Source organism: Ochlerotatus camptorhynchus, unplaced genomic scaffold (assembly GCF_037179485.1).
Source record: "Ochlerotatus camptorhynchus isolate MF236.1 unplaced genomic scaffold, CSIRO-AGI_Acam_v1.1 ptg000228l, whole genome shotgun sequence".
NCBI lineage: Eukaryota > Metazoa > Arthropoda > Insecta > Diptera > Culicidae > Ochlerotatus > Ochlerotatus camptorhynchus.
In genome coordinates this window covers 131,105-143,167 of record NW_027040718.1, presented here as the reverse complement: position 1 = coordinate 143,167, position 12,063 = coordinate 131,105, and the positions used below count along the sequence as shown (strand labels likewise).

Here is a 12,063-nt window from a genome sequence, read left to right as displayed (position 1 = left end):
ACACTGAATATTAAACGAAAATTAGGACATTAAAAAATAACTCGCTGATTTTGGCTTCTTAGATTTTGGCTACCATCTGGGTTATACAACTTTCCCTCAAAGAACGCGTTTCCCACTGAGTTCTACCCACCGCTTTATCTCGGTGGGTTTTCAACCAAGCGCTCTGATTTTCTGCGAGTGACTAGTTCTCCATTGGCACTACTCACATGCAAAAAATCAGACCGACTGGTTGAAAACCGCGGGGAAACAGCAGTGGGTGCAACTCAGTGGGTAACGCGTTCATCGGAGGATAGCTGTATTGCGAAGGTTCCTAGTTTCAGCGCTCTACACATAGGAGGTAGTTCTGCCAGCTATTGCTACCACAACAGTAAATAAGATTTCAGTGAGTGAACGTCGCACCCTTTTAAAGTATAAAGTTTGAGTCAATCGTGACCTACGGAGCTTAAATCCTGGATTAGCATGGATACTTATTGCATAACCAAACATAACCATTAAATGTGATCAATGTAATAATTTATTTGATTGCACTCTTTGTTCAGTATGAATACTGCGTCAAGTCACGAAAATATCCAGATTACCTCAGCACGCCTGATAGGCTAAGGTAATTCCCATAAACCCTTTCATCCTTTACTCGTGGCAATAAACTCTTTGAACATGGCTATCGTTCATGCATCATGTTTTTTTCCTCAAAGTCATGAAAGTAATATCCATCATCTATCGACCGGTCCGTGTGCAGCAAAGAAAGCCTGTAAGAAGCAAAACTGCAAAATTGGTGCACTTTCCATTGGACTAATTTCAAGCGAGAACATAAAGTTGGAAGCTTTTATCCTTTGCTGTAGGAAGGCTAATTTTCCCCTTATGTAAACTAAAGTAAACAGTTCAATATACAAAAAAAAACTCTGCTGAGGAAAAGTTGTTGCACCCGTGTAGTGGTGTAAAAATTAACAGAGGTTAATCTTCTTGTCGAACTTTTTACGATGCCACACGTAAAAGATTGGTCGTAACCGAGGAAAACGTGTTGCATTCGATGTGTCAGCACATAGTTAAGACGATTGGATGTATTGACACAGGTGTAAATGAAAGTAATTCTTTCTCTTATTTTCTTGACCAGCAAGGATGGGTGTGTTAGAATTATATGTAAACCACCAATATAGCTCGACAATATTACCTACAATTCACAAAAATATCTGTCATTCACCTTAGTTACTACAATAACAAACAACTTATTCTACACCAAATGCAAAGAGAACGCTTGCTCGAAACCCGGCGAGTTCCCAAGAAGTGATAGGAATTTAATTTCATCACTTAAAATTTGGCACCACAAACAACCACAAGACAAGCAAATCTCTTCGCGCGTATGTTTGTATAGAAATCCGCGACAAACTGTTAGCTTGCGGTTTCGCCTTCTCATGACAGGTTGATGTGGTATTATTCGAAACTGTTCGCCGTCATAAGAAATAAAAACATCTTCAATTTTTTTTTTTTTTTTATGTTTCAATGCAATCAAAAATAATGCTCAGCTCTGCTGCTTTGTTTCTTTCAACAAACGGGTTGAAAATAAGCTTTGTACCTCAGAAAAGATTTGAATTTTTCTCGTTCGTTCATAGTTATCTGAAATGCGATGGAAAGTTCTATCTCTTTTTCAGACGGGAATAGCAAACTGCAGCAATTGTCGATTTATTCCCAGTTTAGTTATTTATGAAAGAGTCTAGCTTTCAACTAGTGCATCAAACCAATACCAATGGAAAATATAGGAATTCATTTTTATCACTGCGCTTGTGTGGATGAGTTTTCGCTGATACATGCCCTTTTTTCATCTAATCATTACACTTCCCAAGTAACAATTTGGGTATTTATGATAAGTCTTTAGACTATAACTTTAGATCTTGATAAAACTTGCAACGTAACGGTAAGTACCGGTTGGAATGTGATGTCACTGATGAACTACCGTTAGTTCTTAAATGGCGCTGGTACACCCAACCGGTGGATGTAAGATTCGCTTACAATTATGTGGGATTCATCATCAGAGGATGTAAGTGGAGACCGCATGAACCGAGGATGCGATATACCTAGCTGCGGTCCGATGTAAGAAAATTGGAGACCGAAAAATGTGGAGTGTATTAGTGAGTGAAATTAATTATGTCGAAAATATAGAAAAAAGGTTGCCGACTGGACTCGAACCACGGACGTTGCGACTATCAGACCTGTGCTTTCTCCACTGCTCTCTCTATGCTTCTGAAAATGGTCAGCCTAAAAGCAAACATGAAGCGCTCATTTTCTCGCATGCTCGACTTCGTATGCTTTTTCTGCAGGAGAGATTCGAGATAAGTGTGTGCGTCGTTCTACAATGTTCTACAATGTGCGTCGTTCTACAAGCTTACTGGTATAGTCGAAAGCGTAGATGCAACACGAAATAAAAATGCTCGACTTCGTTGCTTTTTCTGCTGGAGAATTCGAGACAAGTGTGTGCGTCGTTCTACAATGTTCTACAATGTGCGTCGTTCTACAAGCTTACTGGTATAGTCGAAAGCGTAGATGGAACACAAAATAAAAAAGACAAAAAACCATTACATCGCCTGCATGGTCAATTTCTAACATTCGTTGCGATGTTCATGAACAGAGGATGATAGGAAACGGAACTAACATTCATTGTAATAGATTTTTGGTTTGCGTGTAGTTGAGGTGTAGCCCGAGTAGCACACTTTCATCACAATAAGTTACAGCAACTTGTTTATGACTGATATAAGTCGTATATAAGTTTCTGCAATTGATTTGTGATAAGCGTGCTACGAGGGAGGCTGCCACAGTAGGCCCATAGAGGTAACTCTAAGACCAGAAGGTCCCGAAGAAACGAGCTCAACTTTTTGGCTCAGCTCTGGTACTATCTTCGGTCCCAAGCTAATCGATTCACCCCTCGAAACTTAAGAAAATCCACTAACCCCTCATTTTATCTGTTAAACTTTCATAGCGAATCAAAACAAACATAGTGTAGTACTGGAATTTATACAAGAATGGGGTACGTTAATCGACTTGCTCGGGACCGATAGGCTAGTCAAGTAGAGAGCCAATTTAAAATCGTTAGTTTCGTATTGATTGTTGGTAGGCCGGCGTTAAATCGCCTGGTCATTTGTAATTTTCTGAAGCTAAAAACCTCTGGTGTCACATCCTCCTTCGGAAGGGAAGCTAAGCCGTTGGACCCAGCCCATATATTGTAGGTTTGAGGGTTCAGGTGAAGTTACCTCCCTGAAGTCACTGATTGGCACTTACGTGGCGGATCGTAGATACCAACAGAAAATATCCAAGGAAATAAAAGGTTTTTCTTAAGATCGGATAATCTAACAAAGCGTCTACAAAGTGGGTCGCCTTTAAACAATTGTGTAAGGTACACCGGGACAAGTTGAAATGCCGGGTAAGTTGAAACGGAAGCCGTAACTATATGTGGAAGAGAGTAATCACTGTGATTATTTTTAACCGTACACAGATAAAAGTTCTGAATTTTAATAGTGATGTACTTGTATTTTATTTCATACAACCGAGCAACTTGTAAACAATGTTGTTTACAAAGATTTTTCAATAAACATTTTTTATCCATTGCTTAAATCTTCTAAAAAAAAAAGAATTTGTATGCACTAGGAAAGCAGTGGAGGCTAGTTAGAGCAATGATATAAAAAATTCGTTTATAAATTAAGTTACACAACATATCCTCAACATTTAAAGTCTATAAAATTACCCCACATTTTTACACTCTATGGGGCAAATCGAAATTAGTACAAAGGGGCAAGTTGAAGTGGTGGATATCCCATTATCAGCATAATAAATCAACAAATACATTGAAGGAAAGCCAAGAGACAGCGATGGGTACCTTTAAAAAAAAAACTACAGTTTAAAAAAACTAAACTTTAATTTTTATATCATAGAAACGGGAGGTAGAGTTTTCTTAAGTAGCAATACCTTATTCTATTTTTAAAGTCAGGGGGTAAACAACGTCCTTGAGAGCTCAATTTTGGCATGTGGATACATTGTGGTTCAGAGCATCTAAAAGGTGTCCCACATCAAATTGCATCACGGTAAAACGCTGTAGTTGACCGATCCTTTTCAAAATTTCGGACAATAAAATTTTTTTTTTTTTTTTTTTTTTTTTAGTCTTTATTATAGAGATTTTTAGCCTGGGGCTAGTTCATCTCTTAGGACAATAAAATGTATCCCATTAGTAAGTACCTTACGCTTGCACCTTACGCTTAACTTCACTCATTAGGTTCTGTACAACATCTGGCTGCAGTTTCTTCTGTACGGAAACCCACTTTTTCTTCATGTCTTCCTCAGATTTGAACTCCTTGGGATGCTTCATTACAGCCCAGTATTTTTCGATGGGCTTTAGTTCCGGTGCGTTGAGGGAGGGGGGAGGGGGTCATATCCTTGGTTACGAAAGTGACCCCGTTGGCTTCGTACCACTCCAGGACAACATTTGAATAATGACACTCCTTGAGGTAAATCTCCCCGTTTACAGTCCCACTCCGTTTGTCACATGATCAGATCGCTTGTCCAATAATGTATTTCTTGGCAATCTTTGAAAGTTTCTGCTTCCTTACTTCCTCCGGAACATCAAACTTATGCTGGGCGATGAAGAACAGTAGCCCCGGAAGCTGCCGGAAGTTCACCTTGACGTAAGTCTCATCATCCATGATGAGACAATGAGACTTCGTCAGCATCTGGGTGTACAGTGACTTACCCACCGTATTTTTCCGTTCGGCACGATTTGGAGCCTTCTGCACTTTGTACGTATGCAGTCCCTCCCGGTCCTTGGCTCTCTGAATGAAAGACTTGGACAGATTAAATTTTTCGGCCACATCCCTGACCGAAGCATTGGGATTCCGCTTAAACGCTTTCACGACACGCTTGTGATCCTGATCACTAATATAATATCAATTCTGACCGCATTTCTCCTTCCGTCCGATGTTCAGAGTTTCGTAGTAACGTTTAATCACACGAATCGCCGTTGACTGCACGATTCCGAGTTGTTTTGCCTGACGTCTGTTCTCTGTGATCAAAATAAATCTGCTGGTTCATTTATCTGTTTAAAAGCACATTAAGCTTGTTTTGTAAACAGTATTATTTGGCTGTATAAGCTGTTCTGCAGTAAAAATTTATTGTTTAGAAACTCTGATCGACGACATATTTTAATACTGTCCAATCGTTGAAATTTATGATAAAACATAAATGTATTGTAAACCCACAGTGGTGGTAGACCAATTGAGGTAATCATATGATCATTTCACCAATTAAATTTATTTATAATTGGGTTAACTGTCACAATGAAAAATGAAGAAAATGGATGAGAATTTTCTTCGTAAAACTGATGTAATATGTGTGTTACAACTTACCCATACAATGGAGCAATATGAAACAACGCACACCATATTTGTATCCTCATAAAAAAGTAGGTTTTATGGATTTAAACTATAGTTGATTATTTTTTCACAATAATAGATGCTTTTACAAAACTTTTGGTGCAAAAATATCCGGTTTATGATACTTTACGATCCAGAGAGCCTTAAAGATCTACTTAGAAAAAACCGTTCCAACTTACCCCGGTGTACCTTATGCTCGTGATTCACCGACATTGAAAACAGATGCTGTAAAGGCAACATGATCTTAAAAACTCCAAAATGAATCTCAACAACAGAAGGGCATAAAAACGTGTTGAAAACGCTTAAAAACAAGAACAACAAATTCAAAAAAAAATGCAAAAAACGACAAAAAATTTGAGCAAAAATTATTTGAAAACACTTAAAACACATCTTATTGACAAAGTAGTATACAACTAAAAAGAAAATCATTTCAAAACAGCTAAAAATCTCGCTAATAAAGCTTTAAAAAAAAACTTTCAAAACAATTAAATGAGCCATAAAGATATCGACTCTGATTCAATTTGCAACGCCAAATGACCTTAGAAATGAAAAAAACATGGCCAAAAATCACAAAAATTACCAAAGACCGCTGCAATGGCTATGAAAACGCTGATCCAACTTGCAACGCAAAAATTACCTTACACAAAACCACCAAGCTAGAAGATTTCAACTGTCACCCAGAATGCTGATAACGTTTGTTCGTGAGTGTTTGGACTGAAACACCAATTGGTACCAAGGTTGGTACCAAAAGGAAGAAATCCACGCTATACTTCGTATTAGTGTGAAAACAGAACTGCGTGACTTGGCACTTTCTTGGGATTCTTGGCCTGGTTAGAATATTCGTGAACCTTGAGCATCACCAAATTGACTAATAAAGAGCCGACGACATCAATGTTTAAGCGATTCAAAGACCAATTATGTCGGTGACGAAGTCTTATTATAGTTCCAATGTTTCATGGTGTGTTGAGTTTTCCAGCACGCAGATTATCATGAGCTGTTCGGATCCGATTGAAGCGAATTACGTGGCTGCTGAACTGTAGACGGATGAAGATACTTCGCACCGTAAAAAGCAATTTAGAAGCCCTCGGTTCCTCCAACTCAGTTGTGCTGATTCCAGCCAGCGCTCTTCAATGTAGGCCTGGCCCTGAGCTTAGCTATGGATCGGGCTTCTAGCTATGTCAGGCAAGTACCAACACGGTTTTGAACGTTTAGTGCCTGATTTACATCCGAATTTCGCCAATTTATGTTACCGATCGAGCAAAGCGTGTTGCTAACTCCTGCTAGTTGAAACCCTGGAACCTGCTTGAATGAACTCTCAAATTATGCGTCAAATGGGAGGAGCAAACATGTTACTCTCAAATTGGAGTGAAGTTATATGCAGCGTGATATTGTGTGAAACACTTGAGCAACAAATCTAATGAATTAGAGTTCCTTAAAACATAATGTTTCTTGAAACATTGTTGCAACAGAATTATATGTTTTTTGCACCTATTGAGCAACTATTTTGAAATGGTACTATAATGTTGACGTACCAACATGTGTTTAAGAACCTATTTGCAATCTTGTTCCAATTAAGGTGATATGATCCTGTGTCCACAAATCATAAGCACTTGCACTTGCCACTTCGAGTCTTCTACACACTTAGTTTTTTCTACCGAGCTCGGCTGTGCAAATCTCGGCAAAAAAAAGTTTCACTAAGATCTCAGCAAACATTTCATTTGTTTGCTGAGATTCAGCTTAGTATTATCCGAGACTCAGCAATCAAATGTCACTTTTGATGAGATCTCAGTGAAACTTTTTTAGCCGAGATTTGGACAGCCGAGCTCGGTAGAAAGAACTAAGTCTTTTTTTTTTTAATTTTTTATTTAAGGGATTTTTCGCCGAAGGCTAGTTTATCTCTAAGAAAAACCTAAGTGTGTAGGAAGTTAATCTCGGATACTATTGCGATTTCAGGCATTCCATATTTGCAACCAACTGGCTCAAGGAGTTACTGTAAAGCGTTGTTGCAACCATCTAGCAACTACCATGCTGCAAAATGTCATGCTATTGACACGTTGTAAAATACTTTTGGACTACGTTGGCAAAAGCGGAGAAATCGGTGGTGAGGAAGACCACGACGAGGGCGATAGTATTACGAGCGGTGGATGACGATGGTGACTAACGACGATGTCGACAGCGGCTGGCGTGGCCGTAGTCGTTCCAAAGGACCACAGAGAATTTTGCACTTGATAATTGTTATGTTAAAGTATTTTGATTTTTTATGGGTGCAGAACATTGAAGAACTCAATAAGATCGATTTCTGATAGTGTAATGTTGTTCAGGTGAAGCCTTTGATTTGTTCTTTATCAGAATTTCGAAAGAAGGCTTTGCATTATAATCAGAAGTTATTTTTAAATATTTTTTCTTAATGATGATTGAAAGTAGTTTTCCGGTTGTGAAACCGACGTAGTGAAATCGCTATAATTATCCATTCTTACAACGGCCCAAAATACAATGGTAATTTGTGCGATTAAATCTATGGTAATCTAGGGCAAAAAGATATTGATTTTACCGCCAAAAAAAGTAAATATTTCACCAGTCCGGTTTTTACCTGGGCCACCTTAAGGATTCATACTTCCAGAGCTGATGTCACTCCGCCTGAGCAAAGTAACAAATTAAGTCTTTGTAAAGCTACTATTCAGTGATCAGCCAGAGCACTATAAACTAGTAGTTTGAATCCTTAGGGTTTGACATGAGAATTCGAAGCGTTGAAATATCGATCCCATACACTAATTATTGGATATAGTGTGTGCCCTTGTAATATTATGATCGAACAAAGGGTGAGGTTGCATTGTTGTCCTAACCTCAGATTACGCCACCTATTGATTGAAGACTCAAATTTCTCAACAACTGTTACCTTATTCAAAAACGGTGTCGAATATCACTTCATGTTGTTCCGGAAATATATCATAATCTTCCTAGATAATTATCAAAATAGAGTCGAGACCAGTCTTGTAAGCGGTCACCGTAGTCGACACATTTCTGTGACAATTGACTGCCTTTGCCTCCGACATTTGCAGAACATGCTATCATAGTACATTACCAAACTAAACCCAGACAACCAGAATGCACGTATATTCAAAGTTGTTTTCGTGATATACAAACAAACAAGTCGTATAGAATACAAAGAAATGGCTTATACGTACAAAAGTGGAGGCCATATACGTGCATATTTTCGTTTAATTTTAAACGAGTTGATTTAACATCATATGCAATTTGATCTGTAATAACAAATCCATTTTGAAAAGTCTTACGATGTAATCCGATTAAATTTGTGATACAGTACGACGGAAAAATGAGTCATCGCATATAAGTCGGAAATTTGCATTCTATACGATTTAACTTAAACATAATGCGAGGTATGCCATTCTAATATGCAATTTTGACTTAAACTGTAGCAATTTACGATACTGTCTGTACATTGTTATACGACTTCTGGTTGTCTGGCAAATGTCATACGACAGGCTCTGTCATACGATACTGTTGCCGAAGGCCGTCACGAATATATGTATTTTAGTTTTTCTCATAATAAGAGCTGCTGATGTTGTGCTTGTGTGAATTCTGAAAATAGCAAGCAACGATGTCCTAGTAATAACATTTCTGATCAGAAATGGTTTAATTTACACCAAATTGAGGAATTAGAACGAAATCACATATGTTATATGATATTTATTTGATACTTTTCTTTTTGCTCGAATGTTGTTCTACCGGTTGCGTTGTGTAAGAGAAACGACGCTCTCTTCCCCGTCAGCTCGATGATGATCAGGCCTTCAACTTTTTCATCAAAAAGCACGTAATCCATAAGTCGTCGTACTTGTCCGGCTTTATAAAGGAAACTATGGATAAAACGTGGCTTTCTTATTAGATTACGAAACCACTGTACCGCCGCTACGGGATCACAATTGATCAAATCGCCATAGATGGACTTGAAACCGCTGCAGTGGATCCTGAAATTGAGCTGAAAACCATTGTCGTGGATAATGAGACAGAATTGCTGCTTGGGAAACAGGAAACGCTCCTTTGGAATGATGAAAAATGCCTGGAGATCGCTCCCGCGCAAAACAGGACTCATCTGTCATTAATATATGACGAGCACGGCGAAGAGATAGCTTTTCCTGCCATATGTTTCGGCCATCTACGGAAATTCAAGCCAGGGGTTCGGGTGACATATTTCATGATGGCATCCACTGAAACTCGTCGTCAAGACAGGTGTGTAGCCAAACCACACCATTTGTTACATATGACAATGAAACTTCTTCAGCTTAGAGTTTCCGAAGGCTTGCAATGCACTTTTAAGTGCACGAGACCGCTAACATTACACGTATCAACCCTTAGGACCGCCTTATTCATGGAGCAGTGCATTGAGCGAAATCTATCCTTCCTCAAATCAATATCGAATTCAGTACAGTATTGGCAACAAAGGAAGAGAAATGTGTTCACCATGATGCTAAAATTGGGAAAGCCTACTTTGTTTCTCACACTTAGTGCAAATGAGATGAAGTGGCCCCATTTGTTGAATCTCCTACATCGATTGTCAGAAGGACACAATGGCAATGACTTAACAGATCCTACCCAGGAATTGACTGCACTACAAAGAACAATGATGATCAAGTCACGTGCTGCGTGCACTTCAACAAGCTGGTCGACACGATTTAATTTCAGCACGCGCACATCTTACTATGGCTGAACAAGGATCCCCGGGAAACAATCATTACAAAAACTTGTTGTAAAACTTTTTGTGACCTTTAAAACAACCGTTCCAATTTTTGCATTGTTTAAGGTACTCCATCGCCCTGTTTCAAATGAATCATAAGCTACCTGTCATCCTGAGTATATCGATGGAAAATGTCATAATATTGAAGATTACAATCAAATGCGTATCATCCTGAAAATAAAATTGTCTATAGGTAATTTACTTCATCGGATCTATCAACATTACCCCAAAGGGAGATAAAGTAGTTAAATCAACCTCTTGCTTTCTTCTAACAAGGTGACGAAGGCAAACCACTTAACTTCAATGTCAATTTGCTAACGAATTTGTTTAAAGACCCTCGTTAGGTCCCATCTTCAAGGATGGCTCATCCCATTAATCTTCCCCAGTGCGAACAGGAAATGATGCGCATCATTGGACACCAATAAATTCGGTTAAAAAAGAAAATGCTGCTTACCTGGCCATCGTTATCCTTGTCGGCCTTCGTCCGCAGGCCGTCCCAAATTTTGAACATGGCATCATGGGTTTCCTTGTTCTTGGCATGTCCCTCCGGCCAGCCGCGGAGTTCGCAAATTTTCTGTTGGATTTTGAAACATGAATCACGTTAACAATGGGAAAACTGGAAAAGGTTTCCGCTGCTGGGGTACATACGTTAATAGCAAGTTCGAAATCCTTGCGGTCGATCTCTCCACTCTGGTTGATATCTGAAAATAAGCAAATTGGAGCAATTAGACATGAATAATAGCGTACTCTAAAACAGCGTAAAACCAAATCAATCAATTATTCAAAGTGTTGGCCTGCCTTTCAGGTTAAAAAATCTAATCGATCACATACTGACTAGCGGAAGCTTATTCTAAACCGATTATTCAAATCACTCAACTCGATTACATTTCTCTTGCACTCGGTTCTGGATCCACCGGACCATTCTATCTATGTGTACAGGTTCAACCGCCCTTGAAACCCGATTCCTATCTCCCGGTTCGAGATTGACCCAGAAGTTCACTTGTTACTGCTACAAGTGTAAGCAATGAGAAAAAAAAATCAAACCATCCATTCTGGATGGAAGCTAGTAATCCATTTTACTGGTTGAGAAGCTCGGAATAAAAAAAGGAAGTGAATGTAGTGAACTCGAGGAGGGACACGTTGAATTATCGTTTCTTTCTAATGTTCTACACTCTACATAGAGCTAGGTAAGTGCACCCGGTTCGGGTGCAGCAATCCAATCAAAGAGGAGATGCATTTTTCTCTGTAGAGTGGAATGCTAGAAAGTGTTCCGCTGGCTGGGCGTCCACCAGTTGGGGGATGCTGTTGCTCTGCTGACTGGACAATAGCAATGAATGTTCAACGTGAGCCGAGTAGAATGGTATTTGGAATTTTCGGAAGAGCTTTTCCTTTCCATTGCTATAAAGGGCTGATCGATAGCCTAGTCGTTAAAGGTACGGTATTACCAAGTCGGAGGCGGTGGGTTCGATTCGGGATGGAAATTATCTCGACTTCCCTGGGCATAGAGCATCATTGTGCTAGCCACACAATTTACAAATGCATGCATTGGATCGCATAGAAAGCTCTCAATTATAACTGTGAAAGTGCATATAGAACACTAAGTTGACAGCCGCGAAAACGCTCGCTTCAGAAGTGTAAAAAGCTTAGCCGAATAATACAGGACTGGCTTTCTGATATTTACATTAAAATAAAACCAACGTAAATGTATCAACGTGGGTGAATCCTTTACATCTCCTCCTCTATGGTTAATATTTTGTAACTGTTCGTGCAGGCGACTACTACTGCCTCTACCCTTAACATAAAATAGATACTGTGCCTACCCATAGATGTCACCACTTGTCCCCGTATCATTGTTATAGCTTATTATGTACTGTTCTTGTTATGTTACAGTAAATAAACGTC

The 12,063-nt window shown here is 39.1% G+C and overlaps 1 protein-coding gene across 1 annotated transcript in view; it reads right to left on the bottom strand.

The window, feature by feature from the left end:
- LOC135704003 (calexcitin-1-like) overlaps positions 1 to 12,063 on the bottom strand; it is a 74,836-nt gene that overhangs the window by 49,574 nt on the left and 13,199 nt on the right. The window contains exons 2-3 of the mRNA XM_065225367.1: positions 10,810 to 10,862; positions 10,616 to 10,735 (exon numbers count right to left, since the gene is read on the bottom strand). Of these exons, the coding sequence (XP_065081439.1) occupies positions 10,616 to 10,735; positions 10,810 to 10,862 (173 nt within the window). The remainder of the gene's footprint in view (positions 1 to 10,615; positions 10,736 to 10,809; positions 10,863 to 12,063) is intronic.